This window comes from Pezoporus occidentalis, unplaced genomic scaffold (assembly GCF_034315485.1).
Source record: "Pezoporus occidentalis ecotype Australia unplaced genomic scaffold, CSIRO_AGI_Poc_V1 ctg46, whole genome shotgun sequence".
NCBI lineage: Eukaryota > Metazoa > Chordata > Aves > Psittaciformes > Psittacidae > Pezoporus > Pezoporus occidentalis.
The window spans coordinates 5,058,867-5,084,725 of NW_026915791.1; the positions used below are offsets into that span (position 1 = coordinate 5,058,867).

At 49.8% G+C, this 25,859-nt stretch overlaps 1 protein-coding gene across 2 annotated transcripts; it reads right to left on the reverse strand.

Annotated features, from left to right (window-relative positions):
* Positions 1-1,510: 1,510 nt before the first annotated feature.
* LOC134172554 (transmembrane protein 151B-like) lies at positions 1,511-24,127 on the reverse strand. Of its 2 annotated transcripts, none has more exons than XM_062635744.1 (2): positions 23,279-24,127; positions 1,511-4,232 (listed from the first exon to the last, which is right to left on the reverse strand). In XM_062635744.1, exons 1-2 carry the CDS (start codon positions 23,366-23,368, stop codon positions 2,817-2,819), a joined length of 1,506 nt encoding a protein of 501 aa, XP_062491728.1. In that variant the 5' UTR covers positions 23,369-24,127; the 3' UTR covers positions 1,511-2,816. The 2 variants fall into 2 exon arrangements, with proteins under 2 accessions (XP_062491728.1, XP_062491729.1); XM_062635745.1 differs by lacking the exon at positions 23,279-24,127 and adding an exon at positions 4,844-5,960.
* Positions 24,128-25,859: the final 1,732 nt, after the last annotated feature.

The following is a 25,859-nucleotide window of genomic DNA, read 5'->3' on the forward strand; positions in this document are numbered from 1 at the left end:
CAGCCCATCATAATAATGGGATTGCCAGAGCTCGTTCACGTCAGAATATAATACTGTTTAACGTGACCACTTCTGAGGGCCCAAATATAGCTCTCCATTCTGAAATACATATGGGACCAAAGTGGCCATGCCAAGACCTTGGATGTGGTATTTAAAGCCACAGGTGGCTGCTACAGCTCACAAGAAGACTGAAGCTCATCCTGGCTGCGTCTGGTCTAAGCTTGCCATAACTGAGTTATGCTGTTCATTTGGGAAATATCGTAGCTGCAGCTGAACTCTGCTCTCTTTTAATTTATATTATCCTACCAAATCTCCTTTCTTGTTTTCCTCCCTACCACCTCCTTCAGTAAGAAACCGTGTTGAAATATTCCAGCCTCTCTATTTCGTGAAGTTTCATCCTCCTCCAGCTCTTACATCTTCCATATGTGCTGGTTTTAACTTTCTGTGTGAGTGAAGATGAGGACAGGGAGCCATATTAAAGGATTGCATTTACTTTGTCTTTGGAATGCAAGTAAATCAGGGATGAGTCTGAGCTTTGAGTCCAGGCCTGATCCCCTCCTAGTTCCCAAACTCTCCCAGCTCTGCCTGGGGGTGGTAGGTGGCACGATGGAGATGGGAGAGTAGGACTGGGTCACTGCAGGGTGGATTTACACCCTTTGGTTTTTTCTCTAAGTTTCAATGTTACCCAGTTTGGCGCCAGCCCAAACGTAATCATTACTCTGAGCCCAAACCTGGTTCCTCCACATGTCTGGGATGGTTATTCTTTTTTAAGAGGTGCTAAAATAACACATCATATGTGTTATCCATCTTCTGCGATAAATGCCAAGCTGTCAGAACAAAAATGTCACATAAATCATACATAAAGTATTTATATTAAAAAAGATCAACTCATATGAATTTAAACAACTTTCCTGGTGGTGCCATCATTTGCAGCAGGTTAGCCAGGTATTGCCAATGCTTCTATTTCTGGAGTTGAAATGAATACAGCACATCAAAACGGAGTCATCAAACCAAAACAAAATGTATTTAACACAGTGCAACAGTCAATGCCATAAGAAACCACCATATAAGTATGCAGAGTTATAGATAATTTACACATATGACTATGACTTTATAAATCTTAAATCACATGTAGATGCACACAGAACAGACTTGGGAGGAAGCATTTGTTACCAGCCCTTCTTGGGGCTCAGTTTCTTACCTATATGCTGCAGGGTGTGACAACACTTTGTGTGCTAAAGTGACAGTGTTGCGATCGTATTGCATTCTCCTGTGAGTCACGGTGGATAATAATCTCCACCATCCACACAACAACATGGTATGGAGCTTGCTCAGCGCATGACCATCCCTTGTGGGATGGAGGTTTGCAGGTGCAAGGTCGCTGGCAGGTCCTCAGTGTGGCCATAAGCTTCTTGGGTTGGTCCCTGGCTCTTGGGGCTCTCCACTGGGCCAGCAGGGCAGCCCACAGCCCAGAGCACAGCAGGACACCTCCTGGGTTTGGCATTGCTGCACCAGGGGAAGCCTTATGGGAAGAGCCATTATCCCAGCAGGAATGGCCGGTGGGGCTGGCTCCCGGCTGTGCTCCCTGCCTGGGGCTGGGGTGGCACCACATCCTGCTTGGGAAGGTGGGAAGGAGGCAGTGGGCTACTGGCCAAAAAGCCTTCCTAGGGCACACAGATTGCTGAATGATAACGTAGAGCAGTCCTGCAACTGCTCTAATAGACACTGTGGGTGGAAGAGCTTCCTAGCAACTCCAGACTACCCCTGGGAGGGTTCATACCATATTTGCCTTTCCCTCTGCAGATCCTCTTGTCTTGTCCAGCCCGCGCTGCTCTGAGCAAGTGCTGGGAATGAAACAACCACAAACCAGACCCACGGTCCTAAAAATAGTGGCACTAACAGGACACTGATCTACATTAGGGCTCATAAGGATTGCTAACAGGGGTGGAGCTGGGCAAGGTTAACTACAGCTGGAAATGCAGCAGTGCCTCTGCTGCAGCCCAGGCAGGGCAAGGTGAGCAAAGGGCATTTTGCTTTCTTGGTGCATGTCACTGCTCTGGAAAGAAAGTCCTCAGCACTTCCCAGGGGCATAGCCTGTGGTTGTGTCAGCAGTGATGTTTGTGCTGCAAATACCGTATTTTTGCCCAGTGTAAGGGAATTACACCCTGAAAGACACCGTGACTGGCAAACCCCCTGAAAAAATGGAGAGCAGATGTGAGAAAACTGAAATAAAGGAAAAAGGAAGATGAGGGTAAAGTGAGAGGAGGAGAACATGAAGAAAAGAGACAATAAATGAGAGAAGAAAAGGAAAAAAGACTGGTGAAAATAAAATGCATTAAAAAAGCAACTTGTTTGGGGCTTGCAGATGGTTACTCAGTGTCTGCAGATCTGATTCGCCTTCTGACTCTCGCCTTTTGCCTTGCTTTATCCGGGTTTCTTACCTTGTAGGGCATCCAGGAGGGCAAATACACTGCAGAGCACAGGCTTTATAAATCCTCCCGTGGCAACAATGCTGTGGCTGAGATGTAAAGAACAAGACTGGGAGTGGGATGGGAGGGAAGGCAGGGACCTGAGGAGCACAAGAAGGGGTGAAGAGTGAAAGGAAGAGGGGAACAAAAGCCTAGGGACACCAATGGAAGGAGGGAAATGAGGTTAGCTGTTGGTCAGAGGGACTACATCTTCTTGCAGTGGCAGGGGGAAGAGCTAAAGCTCATCCTGCTGACCCACTGCGGGGACTGACACTTGCAGGCTCCCACTGGCAGCACCTCTGCGAGCCCCATCCCGGGGCAGAGGAGCTGGGGAATCATGGATTCACGTCACAGCGAGGTTTCCAGGCAGGAGGAGCGCCTGACATAGAAAGGCTGCCCGCTGTGCCCCTCGGGCCGGTGCACGATGAGCACGGGGAAGAAGCGGGCATCATGGTAGGTCGGGGGATTCTCATTGATGGCCAGCTGGCTGGAGTAGGAGCAGCACTGCTCGTCCTGGCAGCCGCGGTCGGCGATGCTGCTGCTGCGGCTCCTCCAGAGGCCTGTCCTGTGGGAGCCATGGACGCGGCACAGGGAGAAGCGGCTGGTGTTGAGGGAGAGGCGGGAGTTGCAGCTATGGAAAGCGTGGCGCGAGAAGATGGAGGAGGTGCTGGAGGCGCGGTTGCAGCGGTCACAGCCGTGGGCCGTTTGGCTGTACTGGCACACTGCATAGGCTGGGGAGCTGGCCAGGTCCATGAGCATGGCCTCCGAGTAGCTGGGGATCAGCTGCCGGTTGGTGCAGATGTGCCACTCCAGCTCCGTGCTGTCCTGTGTGGTGTCGCGGGGCATGCGGTATCGGTACAGGGGCTCCTCCACCGCCGTGGGTGCCGTGTACTCCAGGCCCAGCAGCTTCTCCACGTGGTAGTGGACGTAAGCAGTCCGATACTCTATGAGTACCCTGAGCGGCCACGAGATCATGAGGATAGCTGCCACCCAGAAAGCATAGTGGGACACGTACCATGGGAGGTGATCCGGGTCCCCGTAGGCCATCATCAGCTCTTTGAAGTCCACGTTTTTGAGCTGCATTCCTTCCCTCACCTCCATGTAGTCATCCAGACCCTCAATCTCTGTGAAGAAGTGAGCCCTCTGAGTCAGGTAGGAGTTCTCAGACTCAGTGTTGGCGAAGCTGAAGCACTTGGTGAACCTCAGCTTGGTGGCTGTGTAGCTCTCCAGGCCTAGGAGCTCCTTAGAGATGTCCTTGTATCCACAGTGAGAGTAGTCAAACTCAGCTTCAGCCACGTGGGTGTTGACCCTCTCATGGTAGACCTGTGTGGTGGTGTAGGCATCACCGTTGCGGTAGCGGGTCACCTGCCGGGTTCGCCGCACAAAGTGGTAGCTGATGGCCTTCCACCAGATGCACGGAGTGGCTTGCTGCATGCGGTTGATGCATTCATAGACACTGTCCACATCTGCCTTGTACTGCAGCTCTCTCTTGACGTGGCAGTGCCAGCACTCTACCAGGTACACCACGTACAGCATAGAGAGGAAGGCCAGCGGGATATAGACATAGCCGTCTGAGCATGGGCTGTCATGGTAGATCATGGACTTGCCCTTGAAGGAGCTATCAAAGCTAAGCTTGGTGACCCGAGCCAGCTGACACCAGGCCACTGCACCCAGGCAGCCATACATGAGGATGGAGAGGAGGAGACATTTCCAGTGGGACTCCCGGCACATGCAGGCACTCAGGGACTGCTTCACGGGGCGTTGCTTCAATCACACCACCGGGGAGGGGGAGAGAAAGACAAAGAGAGAGCGGGGAACCTGTCAGTCACGTTGCTTTTCACAACACACACAATGAGTGTTGCCTTTGAGCCTGTGTCTGGCTTTTCTCTCGGGTGCCTGAGGACTGGGACACCACCCTGCTTAATATAAATGGGAATATAAACAGAAACACCGTGCCAGAGACTGAGGTCTCTGAACAAAACTCCTTCCTTGCTTCCTCCTGGCTCGGGGAAGCTCTCTGCTCAGCAGTGACTTGCGTGTCCGCACCCCAGTTGGATGGGTCCCTCTGAAGGGGGTGAGGCAGGTCCCAGTCTTTCTCCCTGCCTGGACCGAGCAACATTTATGCACTCCACCATCTTCCAAGGCCAAGAGGGCTTCAGACTACATACCCAGCTGAAAGCATGGGGCTGTGGGCTTGCCCCTTTGCTCTGTGGGTGCCCAGTGCCTGGGTTCTCACATGCTGCTGCTGGGGAGGCTCAGGAGCAGCATCTGCTGCAGGGCTGCAGCTGCACGGGTCGTGCCAGCACAGAAAGACCAGCGCTTAGTGGAGCTGCTGCCTGACTCAGAGCTGACTCACACCCAACCCTGAAACCTACCAAATGATCAACACCATTTTTCTTGGAGGTCAGCCATCGGGAAAATTACTAGATCCAAGCACATCCAGTCAAAAGGATTGTCAGGATTACAGCATGGTGCAGCGTAGCTTCAGGCTGGTTAGGAGACAGCTCTAACCTAAAATACCTGAAAGCTTAAGCATTGGAGTTAAAGGTGTACGAGTGGATATTTAGAACACAGCACATCCATCCCTTTCAAGTCCCAAAAGTTGGGCTGGGAGCAGAGCCAGAGCTCATGCTCCCGTACTCCCACTGCTTCCCCTGGGATGGCATGATTGCGGTCCTCACCCCAGCCGTGATGCAGTGAATCAGCTGCATTGTCGTGCTATGTTGGGCTATAATAAAAAGTGCCGAATTGAGCCAAGCAGTTAGCGGAAACAGAGCTGTCTCCCTGCAAAGAGCAGAAGCAGAGTGAGTTACGTTACTGGCTGGCAGCCAGCAGAAAGTGCATGAAACAGACCCCCCTCTGCTTTAGTAGGTGATGTGGAGGGCTGCTTGCATTCCTCTTCTTACTGCCATCCTCTGCCTCACCCCTAACTCCAAGGAGATGACAGTGGGAAAGCAGATCCACACTGATTTTCATGCAGCATCATGCCCTCTGCTGAGCCTGATTTCATGCAAAAATAGAAACACAGTTACTCCTTCTCCCAAGGGGACGCCTCTAATGCATCAAACTGCTCTGTAGATGCCAACAGATGTTAGGTTTGGGAAATGTCATCTCTTTCTTTCTCCATGGATAAAGTTCTCCCCTAACACAGCTTATCTCAGACCCACAGCAGTCAGGAATCTGTAAGTAATCTTGAACCAGCAGGGAATTTAAGGAGCAGCAGACTCAGGAAATACTAGCACAGCACCACTAGAAAGAAGAGTTTACTGTCTTCTCAATGAGATGGAAGCATTGGCATCTAACCCTGTGCGGCTGTAAGTCAGATTTAATACTGCTTTCTTCTTTTCCTGGGACAGAGAACCACTTCTAAGTAACTACAGGTTTTATGGCTTGCTGCCAAACTCTGGGGTTTGGTTTTGATTTCATAGCTTCTAATCTGACACTGCGTAAGTACAGAGTAATTTTTCTGATTTAGGGAGCTACACAGTATGCATCTGCGGCAACTAAGGGCAGAATCTGGGCCTGATTCTTCCTGATACATCCAGAAGGAGTCTGGAAAGAATTTATGTTCTTATCCTGAACTTTTTGTGTGTGTGGATGTGTCAGAATAAAGAATAATTATTCTGGGCTATATCCTTTTTACAGTGGCCAAAATGGGTCTAGAGAAGCTGAGTGGGTTATAAAGGTGTCCTGGGTTCACCACGACAAAAGGCCATTGTGCATAACTTCTCTGTAGATGCAGCAGTGTGAAGATATTAGTATAGGTAAGAATTAGGACTGTTTTCCTCGGCCTCTTGCAGGAAACCCTCAAAGTGGCTTCGGGTAGTCCCCAGATCAGCTGAAAAAATAACTATGGGAGCTTCGGGGAGTGTCCTGGTTTTGGCTGGGATGCAGTTATTTTTCTTCCTAGTAGCTGGTGCAGTGCTGGGTTTTGGCTTTAGTCTGAGAATAATGCTGGTAACACACCGATGGTTCAGTTGTTGCTCAGTAGTGCTTATCCTAAGTCAAGGACTTTTCAGTCTCCCATGCTCTGCCAGTGAGGAAAGGCACAAGATGCTGGGAGGGAGCAGGGACAGGACACCTGACCCAAACTAGCCTCAGGGATATTTGATACCCTAGAGCATCGTGCTCAGGATACAAACTGGGGAGAGCTGGCCAGGAGACGCCAATCACTGCTTGGGGAAGGGCTGAGCATCGGTCAACAGGTGGTGAGTGATGGTACTGTGTATCACTTGGGTTTCCTGAAGTTCATTCCTCTTCCTCTCTTTTTCCTATTATTATTGATATTATTATCTGTCACTTTATTTCAGTTATTAAACTGTCCTTATTTCAACTCGTGGGCTTCAACTTCTTCCAGATCTCCTCCCCATCCTAACAGGGGAGTGGTGAAGAGTGAGCAAATGGCTGCATGGTACTTGGTTGCCAGCTGGGGTTAAACCATGACAGGGTGAGTCCCCAAGTCTAAATGCAGTCACTGAGAGTTTCATCGCTTGAAACTCTTGTCAAACTCCCACTGCTCTATTCCTGTGTGGTTACTGCCCCAATATGTAAGCCTCTGCCTCAGCCATACACTGGACTCCAGGTCAGAGCTCATGGGAAATCCTATTTGTCTTGACACAGAACTGGAGTTTCAAAGAGCTATAGTAATACACTGTAGTGAAGAACTGCAAACCGCTGCCCTTTTCCCAAACCTGAATATTTTCCAAGATGAAGAAAACTCTAAAAATGAACATCTCCATCCAGTCACCGGTAGTGTGCAGAAGAAAACACCTGGGCAATATTCTAACACAGGAATTTTAGTTCACACTCAGTTTTCCACAGGTACGCCTCATGTAAAGTCACATATGGTCAATGCTGTGAACAATGCCAGCAGGCCAAGGAAAAGATGCCCAGCAGTCAGTTTTAGTGGGGGTGTTTCAGTACTTCGTGCAGCTCCAGGAACCCCATTTTTTTCTATGACGTGTTTGAAGCACTGGCAGCCTGGCCATGGGCACAGCCAAGTGAGAGGCTGTCCCACGCCAGTTAAGGCACTATTTGCCAAAGGCACTGCAATCCCCACCTTCCTTTTATCTCTCTTCGCTTGACTAACAGCTTCTCTGCTCTCTGCAGCTCTGTGGTCCAACCCACAGGTTGGCTTCTGCCCAAGGGGTGATTCAACCAGCCCCACTAGTTAGGGCTATCAGTGGCCATATCAGAGTGGGCAAATGCCTCCTAATGTGCTTAGCTCCAGGAGATGCCAACTCCCCTTTGGGGAAAGAGATGGCTCTGGTCTCACCAGCGCTGGAGAAGCACCAGGCTGGGCTGGCAGCAGCTCAGAGGCTTGCAGGTCCAAGGTGATATTTCTGTATGCATCCTCTGGACACTCTTCAAAAATGGATCAGCCTGAGCCACTATTCTTCACTGTTCTCACTGCAGCCTGTAAAAAAGGCACCTTCTCTGCCTCTTGCATTAAAATGAAGACATTCAGCCATAGAGCCCACTGCCTCATCTCTGATTCACACACCTACCAGTCCAGTTCAGCAGGGCCTTCATGTTCAAAACCCTTTGGGACAACCACAGTTCCTTTCTCCTGGCTCTTCTCACCCACTGTCTCAAACCCTCCTTTGTTCATAAGCAAATCCCACTCCCCGCAGGTCCTTGGTTATAAAAGGATCTCTCCTCCAGCATCTACCCCCACAGCTGTTCCTATGAAGCACTTCTGTATTCAAAAGTTCTGAATACATTTGTCTGGCCTCTAGCCCCTTACTTCTCCTTCCCATTGCTGAAATAAATCTAATACAATCATACTATTAGAAACACTATTAAAGTGCAAGCAAGCAAGACATGAAATGGAACATAATTGCAATAGAAGTATCACACAGTCGATAATCTAATAAGAAGATACATCTTTCCATCTCTCTCTGCATAAAAAATTCCTTAATATCTTAAAGCACTGCTCCCAGACTTTATTAATTAACATACCACCTTCCTGCAAGCATAATGCTTGTGGTGCTACGTGGAATTTTCTCCTTTCTTTGCACAGTGTTTCGGATTGAAACAGGGCAAGCTTGTATTTCTGGATGAGTACAATAAGCACTTGAGGAAACTAATAATTTCCATGATAACTTGGGCCAGCCAGCAAACGGGAGTTGCGTCCTTTCAGGAATGCTGTGGGATCTGAGTTGTTTTGGTGTGGAACAAAAGCATAACCCCTGCAAAATGTTAACAGAGAAATGTAATTGAAGAAAGCAAAGACAGAGCCTGACAGAAAGCCCAAGCCAAGCAGCCTGTCCCAGAATAGATGGAGGCTCGGTCGTCAGGCACTCGGCCTGTGGTCTAGGACTCATGGATTTGGGTCTCTAACCCAAATCAAGAGAGGTGTCCTTCCTCACCTGCTTGTGGGGGCTTTGCTTTGGGCTTTGCTTCCAGTGTTAACCAGGAAAGCTCCTGACAGAAGATTAAATGAGACACAGGCTGCCCAGAGAAGTTTTGGGTGTCCCATCATTGGAAATGTTCACGGTCAGGCTGGATGGGCCTTTGAGCAACCCAATCCACTGCAGTACGTCCCTGTCCATGGCAGGGGGCTTGGATTAGATGACTTTTGAAGGTCCATTCCAACCCAATTCTGTGATTCAACAACTACGTCTGCGCAGAGGGATGGCTTTGCTGAATCAAATATTTCACCCACAAGGTCTCAGCCAGCACTGATGACAGTACATCTTCCTGGTTTGGATGGAATGCTGTGAAGAAGCACAGCTGAGCTGTCAGTATCACTGTTTATGAGTTTCACGTTAAAGCACATGCTGTAAATAACGTCTTGCTACACTCTGGCATGCTGCTGAACAGCTTTTAGAGGTATCCGTTCTCACTGCACATGACTGGATTGGAAACTCCTGCTAACTCTTACCCGAACTATCCATAATTACAAGCCAAAACTCACTTTACTCTTCCACCCCTAAAAACAACAACAACAAAACATTTCTCCAATTCTTTAGCAGATCTTGGCACAAATGAGGAAAATACCATGGGCGAGAGGTGGCACAATCTGGTGCCTTGTGGGTTTGGGGACAGCCCTGTCCTGAGCTGGCCCTAGCCCCAGGCATTCAGCCCCACAGTGCTGCTCCACATTTGTGTCGCGGTGTTTTGGGCCATCATTTCCAGAAAGCTCAGGCAGAGCAAAGGATCTGTGCATGACACAAAGTGAAGAGGCAGCTCCACGTCCTCCCATGGTCTGTTTTCTGTCTGGTGGCGTGGAGCCTTCTGAGACACTAAATGATAGATGCTATTTAATTTGTTGCTGCAGTTGGTGGAAAATAGTCTGGAAAGCCCTAAGTACTGACAGAGAACTGGAATTTCAACTGACACCTGCAGCAGACAGGAGTTTCCAGGCTGGCAGCATTTCGATTATTTCTCCTTCGAGAGAGTTTTGTGCAGAACTTAGTTTGCAAATGATAAAACACCCCGTCAGTGGCTGAAAGGGCAATTGCCTTCAAAGACACCCTGCGATGGCAGATGCCCAAGATCAAAAGCAGGTATGCAAGGACTGGCGTGGAGCCTCCCATGTTCAGGCACGCCCACCCTGCACTCATCCTGGCTCAATAGCAGCCAGGCTGGGTTCTGGCTGCAGGAACCATAATTAAAATCATTAAAACATACTCCGTGTCACAGCAGCATCCAGGTTTGGGCTGTTAATCTGGCCTATGTGTAAAGGAGAGAAGGGAGAGGGAAGCATAGCATGGCACATCCCCCACTTCCCAGCTGGAGCTGAATGTGCTCTGACGGCAAAAGCATGGATCTGGTGACCAGGGTTTTGGCTCTCTGACCCCATCCCTTGGCTCCTTGCAAGTGACCAGCATTAAGAGACAAGCAGGTATGTTTTAGCTGGTAAGCATCCTAAACGAGCCTGCAAGCAACTGCATTGGGGGTCCCTCAGAATGCTAAAGAGCTACACCCTTCAAACCCTGATTTCTCCTTAAAAGGCGTGTTTGAAATGTAAAAACCTGATGTTAAGAGAATCAGAACAGTATATTTCTGGGTGAGCAAACTGTGCTCATGTTTCTAGGTCCCTTCCTCTTGATGGGTACATAACTAACAAATTTCCAGAGCACAGGTCAGGGTGGTCAGCATGTTCCTGTTCTTCCAATATGGTCTGCATGTCCCTCCTCCATTACCAGGAGGAGGAAGGGCCACCCTCAGAGATGCCCAGACTGATTCCACTAGCACAGTGGGCTGCCTAACCTGAAACTGGTGCCTCTGTTTTATCAGTAATGGCTCACCGCTTTTGCTGACCTCTGGATATATCTGATAGCAGGACTCACCCACGAGCCACGTGGCTGTCCCTTGGTGACGGAGGGGATTCCTAGGATATAGTAAACAGACAGACAGTTCTTTAGCACTTACAAGCAGTCACAGAAATTTCTGTTTTCAACCCTGCAAGGCTATTCTGGGTCAGGAAGGTTTAGCTTCTATTACAACCCAAGCTACGTTTACATCTTAAGACTGGGAGACACTATGCCTTCTCTCTGTAGTGCCTGTATCTCACAGGCAATGAAATTTCACTCTATAGTCCTATCTACAGCCCAGTAACTTGTGGTTAGGAAAAGCTATCTTCCACAAAGACACTCTGCTTTAAACTGAGAGATGAGAAGAAACGAAGAACCTGAAATCCCCTTTGTAATTTGTTCTGGTGATGGATTTTTACTGGCCCTGCAATTTCATCTCACTTTGTCCCCCATTCATGGCAGTGGGGTGCTCATTCTTCAGGTGATAAAAGATGCTTTTCATATGAGTGCCTTCTCTGAAGACACCTCTCCATACTAATTGTGACACCTCTCAGCCTCCTTTTTGACAATTTAAATGGGTCAAGGTCTTGAAGTCTTTCACTGCGCTGCTCTAGCTCTTTTTAGTGCTCCGTGCTCCCTCCAGCACCTTGAGATCCTTCTTAATGTGTACCCTGCAAGTGGACACAGGACTTCACTTATTTCAGCGGCATCATATCAAAACATAAAATCACCTCCTATTCCCACTCATTTCCCCCTTTTTTCTGTCTCCAAGTGTGGCATTAGAAGATTTTTTCCCAGCACCACCCCAGGGGTTCATGTTCAACCACTCACACACTTTGTTCCCAGTCACTGTTTCTGAGGACGGCTCAGCGGTGGCTGCACTCTCCACCCTGAAATGTGCAATTTCAGATTTGGCTTTGCAGTGAATAATGAAATTATCAAATGAAGCAGATCCCTCCGTAGGCCTGTGCTCTTCTCAACATTACAGACCAGCCTGCTAATGTTTGTGCCAACTTTAAATGTTACCAGCAGTGATTTTATGCTAATTCCAGTTGATAGTGCTATGTCTAGTAATTATTCCTGCAGAACTCTGCCAATCTAATGGCTAAATACCCCATTAACTTATACAAGACAAATGTCTTCACAAAGCTGAGTGTCAACCATAAAAACAAAGCTGTGAGCATTACATGGACACTGAGGTGCTCCTCACACTTCTTCTCTGCCACCAGAGTAATCCTATACTCAGTCCTACATATAATCCTATAAGAAACCCTCCCAAAGCTTCAGTGGATCACATTATCACCAGGCCTGCTGTTGCTGTACTCTCTTCACCAGTAACTGTATTGTACTGCGGCAGTATGGCAGTGTGGGCTTGGATCATCTCTTCATTTCCTAGCTGCCTCAGTACTGCTTGCAGCATGCAAATGGTTATGGTGACAATGATGAACCTCTTGTTTTGCCCACTTCTGATTTTGCCTGGCAAAATAAATTTGAACTTAAAGTTGCCAAACTGACCCCAATAGTGGGGAAGAAACAGCCTGTGAGGTCCAAAGGTTAGGGACCAAAGTATTCTGGAGTCACGACCTTTAAACAATTGATGGATAATTTTGTCTTATGCTTACTATTTCTCTATTATCAAAATGTTTTTTTCCCCCCTCTTCTGTCAGACTTCATTCTTCAGTCTCCTTGAAAACTCCAGCATAAGCTGTATAAGCAGGCAATATGCTGCTACAGCATGAATTTATTCTGATGTTTGTTTTGTGGACAGTTTGGGCCCCAGTTTGACTGCCTGTGTCTGGTTTGCAGCCAGATATCTGGGTTCCCCAGTTTCAAAAGCTTAAAATTCTCCTTTGGGGAAAACATGCCAAAAGTGTTTCCTGTCCTTTTAAACCCCTCTTGTAAAGCATTTGCCCTTGGTGGCTGACCTCAAGAGCTGCAATTTTGCTGAAGCAAAATGCCATTATGTCTAAAATGAAAGAATGAGAGAAAACAGGATAGTGAGATGTGGCCTGAATGGAAATAGAGAAATGAGGGAGAAACACAGGGAGTGGGAAGAGGTGGAGGACAGAAAAGGATAGCCCAGACATGCACCAAGTGCCAGCAGCAGAGGCAGGGACCAACAGAGACCAGCCAGCCTGAGCAGGGGCAGGAGGGAATTGGGCCCAGAGAAAGGACCTGGGTGAGGACAGACAGGGAAAGCCCTGAGCCCAACAGCACCAAAGCATCCTCTGAGCCAGCAGTCCTCCTGGCCCATCGGTGACCTGGAAAGCAGCTACCCCTGAATGGCTGCTTTCTTGCTGCTGGAAACTTCTCCAAAACCCAGATCTCTGCCCCTATCTCCTCCTCACAGCCTGTGGGTGTGGGATAAGGTTGTGCTAAATCAGGGCAGAGATTCCCATGGAGGTGACAGTGTGCTGCAGGGTTGGCACTGCAGCTGAGTCTCAGTGAGAAGTACAGCACCACAGCATCCTCCTGCCCTCCACCAAGACCTGGTTTCAGGGCTACAGGGTGACTTTAACACCATCTTTAACACAAAATGTTCTACCTCCTGATGGACATGGCAGGACATAACACAGAGAGGACCACTGAGTCCTTGCTAGGCAAGCCCTAGGCTGTGCTGTTAACCATAATTGAGGTGAGCTCTGACACCAGGACCAACCTCTGATGCTGAGACAGGTGTCACCATTCTGCAGTGGACAAGGATGATACAAGGGGAGCCAGGAGATCTCCTCCCCCTGTCCCCGGGCAGCCACAGAGAGGTGGCTACAAATATCATCTTCCAGCTCCTGAGGTGATCCTAGTGAAAGACTGGCCCAAGAAGCCTGGGGTGAAGACAGCTGCAGGAAGAGAGTTAACCTCTTCTTGCTTTCCAGGACCAAATGAACTCCTAGGTCAGACACTCATGAGCACAGTGAAGAAGGAACCTGCAGGGCTATGCTACACCAGACATTGGTGTATAATGGGTAGAAGGGCTGGTGTACGATGGGTAGAAGGGCTCCTCCACCTGTGACTCTATCTGGGCTCCACATGGGGCATCAGTAATAAGGCCTGGGAATAGGGAGATACTACAACAGTCATCTCATAAATCCCTTCCTAGGGACCCTGAAACAAAATCCCTCCTGCCATCCATCCAGAGCAGCAGGAAGCCCATTACCCCTAGCTCATGCTGAGCCAGTAGCAAGTGCTCTCAGCATGGAGGGAAAGGGAAATATAAGGGATAGAAGGCAACAGGAAAAAACATTTTGCATCAAAGACAGTTTCCCTCCCGTCCTTGAACGGTTGCAATGCAATGCAACTGCAAAGCAATTGCAATGCAATGCAGCACATTGGTTGCTGCACGTATATCTTGGATGCACCATTTGCTCTTCTGCCATGAAACTCCTGTGAGAATGAAAACTTCCTGCAGTTCAGGACCACAACATCAATGCCCAGCAAAAAGATGCTGTTACTCGGTTTTAAAAGGATAACCTGCATGTACTCCACGTGCATCACTGACTCAGGCATTCGCTTCAGCAGTTGCCCTCCTGTGGTGAGCTGAGATCACTTGTTCTCTCATTGTTTAAATCCCTGCAGAGATTCAATCTTCTCCTTCCATCAATGGAGCTGTCAGGGAGAGCATCTCAGGGTGGGAAGGTGCACAAAATGGTAGCATTTAATCCTCTCTCTAGCAGAGCCTATTGTAGGACAAGACAAACCAGGAAAAAGCACAGATCTTGCTGATTCACTTGAATTTCAGATGCTAGGATGTCCCTGAAATACCATACAAAGACAGCCTGGTATTTCACACCATTCACCTTCATGAGTTCACGCCACCATGAGGAAAGCAGAGGTGAGGACAGAAGAGCATCCAGCCCTCTAAAATGTCAGATTCAGCAGAGCTCTTGCAGGATACTTCTGAGGTCTTCAAGCAGAAATAAAGGAAATTCCAGAAAAGAAAGGCATTTGGATCCAAGCCAACATATATGCTGCCCATTGCAGCAGGATAGGGAAGCCATTCACTAAAACACAAGAGTACGTACGCAAGTAGCATGAAGAATTTGTCCCTAGACACATCCATGGGTGATGCTCCTGCATGCTGTTCCAAGGAAATCTGTGCAGTTACATTTTCAGTGCCAAGGAAGCCTAGCAACAAAGTGGTCACCATGGGCAAAACAGAAATCAGGGCTATTTTAGTGGCAGCTTCTTACAAGCTCATGAAAATGCTAAACTAATGAAATTATCCCTTTCCCCCCAGATTGCTGTTGTTGTTGCGCCTGGCTTTCAACTCAGCAGCAACGCAAATAACATACTCTGGGGGCAGAGGACTTTTCCCAGTAATGCCAATGCTGGGAATGAGCTCCTCGGGAAAGAAAAGCTGGGATCTGAGCTGCCTCAGAGCACAAGAGTATCTCCAAGAATGATTATTTTTTCTACACTTTAACCACCATTATCCTTAGCTCCTATTACCCACTCTGAGTATAAGTGTTTCCTACTAGATTTTACAGCTGTAACACCATGGCTTACCTCAACACTTAACAGTCAGCCGATAACAGCATCACATATCCTCAGGGAGCTCCTGGGATGCAGTACCACAGCCCCAGGGGATCAGCTAGGTGTGACTTACTGCTTGCAGCTTGCACTGATGTTACTGGTGGCTTTGCTGAACACCAGCCAAGGGTAAATAGGAATGCAGATGGGACCAGCTCCCATTGCTTCAGTCCAGAGGGATGGGGACAGTGGGGAGAAGGGGACAGTAGCTACCTGTCAGCCTCTATGTGCTTGAGAAAGTCCCATTTCAACAGGAATGCTGCACTGCCTATTTTACACCCTCCTTTGCTCACAACATGCAGCTCTCCAGGGGTGGGAGAGGAGCAAGCAGTGATAGGAGGCTGGTGGTGCTGAGCGTAAGTGTTTTCCCTTGTGCTGTGCACACAAGGAATCTGCAGTAGTGGATGCTAGAGCCATAGTTCAGTGGTGTACTAAAGTCCCTTCCCTCTCCTGGGTCTCTAAGGCTGCAAGGTGCTCTTCTCATCCTTGAAGAGTGCATGTCCTGTGCCCCAGTGTTCTCACCATTGCCATATGTCCTGTGTGTCCTGCCTGACCCTCCCTCAGTCTCAGTGTGAGGAAGGGAGGGACTGACCTGGAACCAGGCTGAAAATCAGCCATGGATCAGCTTCCTTGGGATGGAAAGTGAGGAGCCAGGAGGACACAGCCTTGTGAAGAGGAAGCCCAAGGAGTGTTAGTTCCTCCCCAGCCTACTCATTGAATGCCTCTTTTTAGAGTCATGGCAAGTGACAAAAATACTTCATTGTTATGAATACCATTTAATCTTTGCTTACTTTAAAGGAACACGCTGAGATTTAAATGGGGATAGAAACAGGTCCCAGGTCCTCACAAGAAATATGATCCAGGACTGATCCAAGCTCCAGTGAAGTTTCGGGAAGTCTTTCAAAGGGATCTGTGACTCAAGCTTTGTCCAGAACCATGAAGTTTTATTCTCACTTACTTGCAATGCCATCCTTTCACCTAACAAACCCAGAACAGGGTAGCTCTGTGATTTGACCTCTCAACCTCCATCCTTCCCGTTTCCCACGTGACCTCCCAGTTAGAGCCTTGCCAGGCTCATTTCATCAGAGGACCTACATCTCCATGGTGCTGAGCTGCTGCAGCTCATGCTGTGGCTGTGCCAGGTCCCTCTGCTGCTGAGCTGAGTACCTCATGATAACATCCAGCTACTGCTCTGTCAGATTCGGGGAGTGTTTCCTCATTGCTGCACCTTTCTGAACACAGCCGGGACCTCAGCACTGTCATGTTTCCATATAATGGTGCTCCTGTTAAGATGAGGTAGTATCCCATCAGATAATGCTTCCCTGTGAGGCATGAGGTTTCATCATAAACACCACTTCTCACTCCCTCTTGCTTCCCTCTGTCACACATTCTGCAATCACATGTGAGAGCACAGCAGGTGAAAACTCCACTAGAAATTCACTTTCAATACCTAATGGTTAAAAGGCATCCTGGGAGCCAGGACACCTGAGTTTTATCTCTTGACCTGACTTTGACCCATGGCACAGCTTCAATACACCTTTTTATACCTCCTGAAGACACAAAGTGCTTTCACATGAGCATCGCAGCAGCACTCTCCAGGAAGGCATCTCATCTGCATGTGAACTATTGCATCCTGCCACTTTGAGTACCAGCTGGTGGGAAGCAGGGCATTTAGCTCCTGCCATGGCCTGCAGACAGACTGTCATTCCCTCCCTTTCAGCACAAGCCCTTATTACCCCCTTCCTCCCGCAGGTACTGGCACTTCAGGCTGGCCACCTCACCTTCAGGTAGCCACAAGGGGCTGTTCTCCATCTTTAGGACCTTGGAGGGATCCCATGCTGGCAGATGCTACCACTCCTGCCTCTGGGGTCCTTTGTACTCTCTCTGCCCATTGCAAGGTGAGAAGACTTGTGGGCACTGAGACTCTCCCAGCTCTTGTCCTCCAGGACACACCATACTGGTTTGCAAGAGCTACTCAAAGGAACGCACCGATACCTTGTGCTGAATCACCTTTGTTACCACACTAATTGAATGCTGTACTCCACAATTCCCAGTCCAGCTCCTAAGGGCAATCAGTTTCATGGGTCGAAAAAGGCCTCCAGCCACAAGTCCCTTCTCTCCCACAGCCAAATATGCTGTGAGCTCCCATCCCCTACCCTGGTAATGTCAGGTTATGCAGACTCCACATTTGTAAGTCACCCCCATTACCTACCATTATCTCCTTGCCAGAAGCGTGACTTCATGACCTGCTCTCTGCCCTTTGCTGTCAGCTCCCACCCTGCCAGTTCCCACCCTCACCAGCAGCTGTTTCCAGCCCCTGCTTTCCCCCAGCCCAGTACCACCAGTCCTTCCTTAACCAGGCCTCCCCAGGCTGGATGTTGGACCAGGATGTGCAACACCACAGCTGTATAGAAACAAAGCTGTGTGTGAGCTGGGACTCCCTGCACATTATTCACCTGATGTAAAACCGCAGCAGTCAAAAGCTCAGGCATTCTGTGAGGTGTAAGCCCCTCCATCCTCTCCTGGTGTCACTTACGGCATTGGGAGAGCGGCTGCCAGGTACACCAGACACCGCTTCACAACCTTCACTCCACTTGAGGCAGGTGCCAGCTCCTCCAGCCTTCCCACTCGCCATCCTGTCCTGCCCCTCTCCGGCTCTTCTTCTCCCTGCTTTTGCAGCTGGAGACAGGATGTGCTGTGGGCAGCGGTCAGTGCTCAGGGAGGCAGCCTCTACCCCTGACCTGCACTGCTGACCCTGTTACAGCCTTGCTGTAACACCTATTCTGCTTAAATGAAGTTACCCTATTAAAGAGTTTTGAGTAGTTAACAAAGCCATTATAGCAACTGTGACCTCAACAAGGCTTCACTATGTGCTAGATTCAATTTTACAGTTCTTAAGCTCAGAGGAGCTGAATGATTAGAGTCTGAAAGTGAACTCTTGAGTGAACTATATTTTCCATGATCAGAGCTTAAAAACTAATTAAATGCTTACCCACGCTTTTGTGAAAAGTAGAACTCCTGCTGTAAGTGAAAGATCAAGCACAGTCTTATCTACAGTGTAGGGACAGAATCACTGTAACAACTTAGAGGGCTTTACAGTGCTGATGACAGCTTGGCAGCCACTAGTTTTGGTTTTAACTCCCTATCATGTGCTAAGACACACGTAGAAACAAGCCCTACTCACTATGGATACGTGGGGATGTTCCACTCATTTTAATCCCCACATTGTCCCTAGTCGCTGGCAATGATTTGAGCTATTTTCTTCTAAGGCATAGAAAGAGATCAGAGGAAGACTCATGCTCTGTTCCCAGGGAGAAGATGCCTCCTACCTCTCTCTTGCAATAGTTTGCATTGATTAAAAAGCATCCTTGGTATCCACACTTCCCTTCTGGAGGGAGATCATCCTCTGGGGTCTCTGAAGTGAGAAAGAGAGAGCAAGGAGAGTATCTGGGGCTTCAAAAAAGGGTGCAGACCTACTGTTTTTCCTTTGGCAGCAGGTGACTGCATCCACCTGAGAGAACAGCATTAGAAACCAGGTCTGCAGGGGATCTGAAGAGTCACCGGGTCTCTCCTTCCCCCATGAGACAATATCTATGTACTTAACAGATATTTACCTAAATTGCCATTATAAACCTCTGATGGTGGAGCTCCCTGAGCTCCCCGGTTGCTCCAGCCAGTGCTCCACTGAGAGAATTCCCTTGCTGGAGGAACCTGGGAAAGTCAGCCAGAATAAGCAACTCCCTCCAGTGCAGACATGGGGGCAAGGAAGCACTCTCTGTTGGAGAGGGCAGAAGACTTTGCCCATAGAAACCCACATAGCTGGAGCCTGCATTGCCCTTCAGAGCTCAGATACATCCATTTGATGTATCATATCTATTTTTTCCAAGCTCTTGACAGCTTCTTGTGTGAAGTGCAGAGAAGACAGACAACTTCAGGGCACCAAGAACAGACATGTGATCAGAAGATAAAGTGGGGCAATGAAATGAACAAAAGCACAAAAAAGATGTGATGCCTCAGCATGGATCTTCTTATGACAGGATCTGCAATGCAAATATCGCCTGGAACTGCAGGATCATGAAGTAAAGCTTTCCAGTTTCTCCAATGCCACTCCTGCTGGACTTCATCTCTATGAGGGAGACCATCTGGATCAAGGAATGAGGTGCACTCCTTGGTTTATGACTGCTGAATAAACCCAGGGCAGGAGGGGTAGAAAGGGGCTTGTCCTGTTTGAATCTCACTCAAGACTGGAATATCATGCACTGCCCTCAAAATAACTGTTTGGTCAATGATACTCATTTGGGATGGTGACAGTCTTCCACCAGGCTAACCAGCAGCTAACATTCAGGGTGTTAGCTGAGCAAGTCTTTCACATGAGGTTTAGAAGAGCTGAGGGGAAGGAAGAAGCAGAGATTCCCTAGGAGCCACATCTCACATTTCCTGCCCATCCCTGTTGGCAGTGCCTGCTGGGTCAGTGCCCTGTGCAGCTCCTGGGGGAAGGTTTACAAGGGAAATAAACCCTCTCTGGAGGTTGGTTCCTAATGGTCCTTCTGCAGCTTTTACTTAAAAGGTAGTGGGGAATGTTAGCCTCCATCACAGCCTCTGTGCCCTTGCTTCTCTCCATCCCCTGCTCAAGGATGTCACAGAAGCACTGGGCAGTAAATGGGCTCCTGCAGAGAGTGGGGCTCACCATACTCTGGGTATCTGTTGGTGAGGAAGCTTCACCTGCCTCAGGCCTGACAAACCCGAGAGGCTGCCTGCCTTGCTTCCTCCACCACTGCTCAACCCCATAGATAGGGACAGTGTAAAACTACCTGGTTTAAGTTATGAAATGCCTTATGCCTGATGTTTTCAATGTCATTTCAATGACAAATAAAGTAAGTGTTTGATATTCATATTGGGGGAAATGGGTAAAAACCCTGGAGAACTAAGTGGAGCCAACTGCCCAAGTAGAGGGTGTCTCTCCAGTGGCACGCTTAAGAGGAAAGGACCTGGCTATCTTTTGACCTGACATCCCGTAAAGCTGTAGCCTGGAAACAAGCTATGCTTTCTTAACTTGTAACACCCCTTGGTGCTGTCGTGACCACAAATAGGACTTTTCAAACCAGCTCCTGCTGCATTTTGCAATGGCAGTGAGAGGCAGATGAGACAGTTTTAAGTGCCCCCTCTCTTCTGTAACATCTCCATCAGTGAGCTGATGACCGTGGGTTTCAGGAACATCGATCCACGAGGTTTTCCCCCCTTATTTCTTTAAATAACTCAACTGATTGCATTATGTCATGCCCAATTAAAGTTCCTAAATATGGAAGAGAAGATAAAAACAGGCATGGACAACTGCTGTTTGACTCTGCCAGTACAGACAAGACAAATACGTATTTCAAAATGTCAAGCGGCTGCTGCTTTCAGCTTTCTTTAGTGATTACTTGGCTTTGGTAGCAAATAAATGATGTTTGTATGCAACAGCTTTACTTCCCTGGAAAAAAAAACCAACAATTTCCAGCTAAATTCCAACTAAATTTTAAAGATGCATACATTTAAGACCATTTCTGGATTGAGGTGTAAATTGGCAGATACGCAGAAAAGTCACTATCAGCTCTTCAGTGCAGGTGTCGGCTGTCACAGTAAGAAGTAAAGCAAGAAAAATAGCGAGCCCACTGCTTAACCGGGGCAGTACCCAGCAGCAGGTTCTGTTACCTCAGACAGAAAAGTAAAGGCAAGTATGTCCAGAGAATCCATCCCTAGCAATAACATTTGGCAAAACACATCCTTTCCATTCCCTCCTCTCAAAAGATCTTGATTCTGTTTTGCAGGTTTGATGGGCTGGTAACTAACACCGAAAGCGCAGTCATTCCAGGTCGAGCAATCAATAACTTAACGGAAGAATACCCAAACCAGAATACTGGCAGGTAATCTGAGGGCTTGCTCTGACACTCTGCAAAGACAGCAGGAAACCCAAGTGGCCTTTGGCAGAAGAGGATGAGGGTTGCGGCCGGTAACCAAACAGCCTCTCTTCTCCCCACACTGTACCTGCACCTTTTCTTGTTCTGCTTTCCATAATAAAGATGTAGACCCCAGATACATTCTCTGTTACTAGCTCAGGGTTTTATATCACATTGATTTGTTACCCAACAAAGGCAATTTTCAGTCACTATTACGATTTAAGCCTGTGCATTTGATCTAAGTGAAATCCATAAATGACAAGACTAATAGAGAAGCCCATGCAATGCCCATTTAATACCAGGCATTTAAATGCAACTGCTGGTCCTAGTGCAAAAAGGCTATTTACATGGAGATGGGGAAAGCACAAGGAAAAGACCAATATTGTAGGACTGCAGTGTTAAGCTATTGCTGTTACTGGCATTTGAGATATAGAAATATGTGTGGAACAGAAGAAAAACTGAGAGCAGGATGACTGAAGCAAGATATAATGTGCTTAGCAGAGTTCAAGTGCTCTCATGTCTAGAAGTGGCTTGGATGTTTTTATGGTGGACTTAATACATTGAAAAGCCTTCTGTAGCTCCTGGTTATAGACCAAATAAATCAAAAAATCCCTCCCAGCATCAGCCATCCACTGATCTTCTGCAGGGCTGTAATTACATTGGGGAGCTCTACTGCTGGAACAGTGGGATCCTGGATCCAGCCACAGCTCTTCACAGTGAACCGTGTCACAGGTCTTTAAAAAGCAATTGTACAGGAGAAAACCCCAATTTTCACCCATTGATGGCAGGTTTTTTCAACTTGAACTGCAAAGTGAATTTTCTAATACAGGTACTTTTAAAAAGTGCTGGTTGGTTTAGGCCTCAGGGTACTGTGTCTTCATGCAGGGTTTGCTGTGGCTCCTGATTTTGACTACAGGGCTGAGACTGTTGATGAGCATTGGGACCTGTTAACAAAAGCTTTAAACAGATTAAAGGCACACAGCAATATTACAGGGTTGCTTTCACTTCTGTTTTCTCTTTTGTCTGCCTCCTTTAAGGCTGCTCTCTGCATCCCTGGCAGAATATGCATTTATTTGCTTTAACTCCACATTATGAAGAAAGTTCAGTCACTTCCATGATGATTATGCACATGGATTACACGATGTAATAGCAGACCTGTCAAAACAGTTGGGAGCAAGGGCTATATTAGGCATAGAAGAAAATCTCAGGTATCCCTAAAACAGGACAGCTTGCTGTCCCCAGTGTCCAGGGCTGTATGTGCATCGTCACCTACTGCCACAGAGCCCTGCAGCTCTGTCTGGCCATGTCTTGTGGCTCAGGATTTCGTGTCAACACTCAGACACATCCATCATTCCATCCCCATGATGCGCAAGGCTTCCAAGCTGATCCGAAGAAACACATTAATCTGTATTTTCGGCAGCGTTTCCTATTGCAGGTTGGACAACAGGAGTGCATAGGCCCTAATGGGGAATGAGAGGTTCGACCATGTCCTTCAGTTCAAAACACTTGAAAGCCACGGAGCCCCCGGCTGCAAACCCCTTCCCTTTGCTCAATGTGCCTCCCCCCGCCCCGCCAGTGACACCAGCGCCCCGCAGAGCTGCAGTTTCTCGGCCGTTTCAGAAGTCCCGGGGAAGCGGTGGGCTCTCCCAGGCCAAACCCCGCGGGGCTTATTCAGCCAAACTTACACTGGACAGGCTCCCTTCCCCTCACCGCACCGTTTGGAGCCGAGCCGCCGCACCGAGCCCGGCGCTGGGGCCCGTCGGTAAAGCCCCGCAGCACCCGGCGCGGGCACCGAACCCGGGGGGCTCGTTGCGGCCCGGGCACTGCAGGGCGCGGTGGGCACCGCACCGCGCACCGCACCGCGGCGGGGCTGCAGGTAGCCGGGCGGGTGGCCAGGCTGCGGGTGGCTCCTCAGCTCCCTCCGCCCCGCAAACACCTCCCCCCCCCACCCCAGGGCACCCTCCTCCCGCCGCCGCTCCCCGGTTTCCCCCCCCCTCCCGCCCCGCACCCCGGCCCCGCGGCGGAGCTGCCTTTGCCCCTCCCGGTCTCCCCCTGGCCCGGGGCGGGCGCCCCCGCCGCCGCTCACCTCCTCCCGCACAGCGGCGGCGGCCCCCGGCGCGGGGGTGCTGCCCGGCCCGCTCTCAGCAGCCGCCTCGGCTTCCCCCTCCGAGGACATCCTTGGCCATCACCGGTGCTGGCAGTGGCGGCGGGGGCTGCGGGACCCCGAGACAGCGGAGCCCCCCGCTGGCCGCCCCCCTACCCGGGGCCGGGGCGAGCCGCACCCCGCGCCCAGGGCGGCCCTGCCGGGTGCTCCAGGCTCCCTCCACCATCCCAGGCAGGCGGGCAGGGAGGGAGGGAGAGAGGGAGGCGGCGGAGGGGAGGAGAGAAAGACGAGGCGGAGGGGGGGTGCCCCTGCCGCTCCCGGCCCCCCCAGGTGGGCAGGCGACAGCCCGGCGGCTCCCGGAGCGCCTCTGCGGGAGGCTGGGAGCTGCGGGGTGCGCCCTCCCCTCCCTCCCAGCCCCTACCCTCCCCAGGGAGCCCCTTCTCCTCCCCGGGGTGCCCCCTCATGTCTCCTTCTCGGGATCAGCCTCGCTCCCCCTCCCCGGGGTGCACCCCGCTCTCAGCGCATCTTCGCCGCCCTGGCGACCTCTCCCGCCTCTCTCCAGAACCCGCATCTCGCCCGGGCTGGCAGCACCCCTCGGCAGCAGCAGCAGGAGGAGGAGGATGATGAAGGCTACCCCGCGGGAGCGCTCCCGCACGGAGCCGACAGATAAAGTTGCCCGGCGCTGCCCCGCTCTGTCCCCGGCCGCTCGCACAGGGGGTAGAGCGCGGAGCTGCCGCTACTGAGCGCTGGGGCTACCCCAGCTCCTCCAGGCGCAGCCGGGGAGCAGCAGCAGCCGCCGGTCCTGCTTCACCCCGTTCACGGCCGTGGGATTTCTGCTGCCTCCGGTACGACAGGAGCGTTGGCGCGGAGCTGCCCCGGCCCTGCTGCCCACCTTCTCCTCCGTTCCCCCGGAGCAGTAGCTGGTGGAGGAAATGGAGGCACCCTGCTGCTCCTGCCCCTTCCTCCCTTCCCTGCTGCCTGAGCCTTTCCTACGGCTTCATGTGCCTCCAGCACAGGTCCCCGTTTTCCCCAACTGCAGCCTTCTGCGAACTCCCTGCACTGCCAATATTTCCTCCTCCCGACTGCACCCTGCTCTCAACGCATCCCGTCATTATCTCCTGCTGACCAGAACTGGTGTACTGCACCATCTTATCTCTGCATGTTTGCCTCATGTTTCATTACAGTCTTTGCCTTGTGAGGCTCATCTCATTTGATCCGTTTCTCTCCTTGTGCCCTAGAGCAGTGTATATTTTAAATGCTTCACAAAATCTTGCAAACAGGCAAGCAAACACACTTGAAGCATCAGCCTTCACTTTAATATTCACACCTCAACTACTGCCACAACACGCTTCCTGCTTTTCAGGCACGCTGCTCTGGAAATCTTGTCTCAAGGCACTCAGGCTGTGCAAGAGTTTGGTTTGAGGGACTGCAGAGCAGGGAATGGTGCTTGGTATGTGACTGTGTAGAGAAAAAAAGCCCTAAAGCTGGAATCTTCTGCAAATGTTGGCGTCTTCAACATCTGAGTTTCAGGCTATTCATTGCATTGGACAAGTCTTGGCTGATGCCCACCATTTTGGAGGTGCAGGATGTCCATGAGAGACAACTGACAAACTCCCTTTGCCTCCTGCGGCTCGATCACACTGAAGTGCATCTGCTGCCACCGTAGCTACAGCCACATGTGACTTGTTCTCCCCTGATGACATCTCCTCCTGGCACGAATAGCATTTATTTAGCTGCATCCAATACATACGTGCAAAGTAGTCTGGCTTTTGCTCCTCTCAGCCTTGGAGAGGAACTGCTGAATGCTCCTGGTGGAAGGCAATACAACACAGGTTTATAAACTGCATGGAAACACACATTTAAAACACCCCATTTCCTTTCCCTAAGTAGCACAATGGGAAACGATCTCCTTGAGATAAGAGCCAGATGGGCTGGGAGAGGGTCATAACTGGGACATGGAAAGGAGAGGTGAAGAATGTATAAGGAGTGCCTGTGACTTGGCTCACCAAGGTCTAGAGGAGAAGTGAGAAAACCACTGTTCTGCTTGGTCAGCCCACGTACGTTTGTCTAGATGGTTTCAGTGACCTTATATACACTATGAAACGGGTGTCTGTGGCTGTGCTGGGGCATGATGGAGTGCTGTGGTTAGAGGAAATGTGCCAAGCCAGAGAATTGTGCGCTGAGAAATCTGGGCTGAACGTTGTATTTGTGCCAAATTTCTATCTGTAGGGACTGTTAAAAAGCAACAGTTAAAGGCACCATGATGTGAGGTAGAAAAAAAGGGCTTTGGTTTATTGCATGGCAGCTGTGAAGAAGTACCCACATTCTGCAAGGCAGAAGGGGTGACAGTCTGGACCCCACTGGTACAGACAACAGGGAGAGGCTGTGCACAGAAAGGTGTCAGCCAAGAGAGCCGAGCAGCTCAGGAGTAAGAGCATCATATTGAAAAGCTGAGTCAGACAAGGACAAAAAACAAGGACCTGGCAGAGCTCAGCCCATCAGGTCTGTCTGCCACCCCAGCCCGAATAGCTGCGTCTCTAATAAATACATCTAATACCCACAG

What these genes read in the sequence shown, in the direction of transcription:
- LOC134172554 (XM_062635744.1), bottom strand. Translation starts at nt 23,368, where the DNA reads ATGTCCTCGGAGGGGGAAGCCGAGGCGGCTGCTGAGAGCGGGCCGGGC. An exon ending in CCGCCGCTGTGCGGGAGGAG is followed by an intron (nt 4,233 to 23,278) that starts GTGAGCGGCGGC and finishes GTGTGATTGAAG; the next exon opens with CAACGCCCCGTGAAGCAGTC.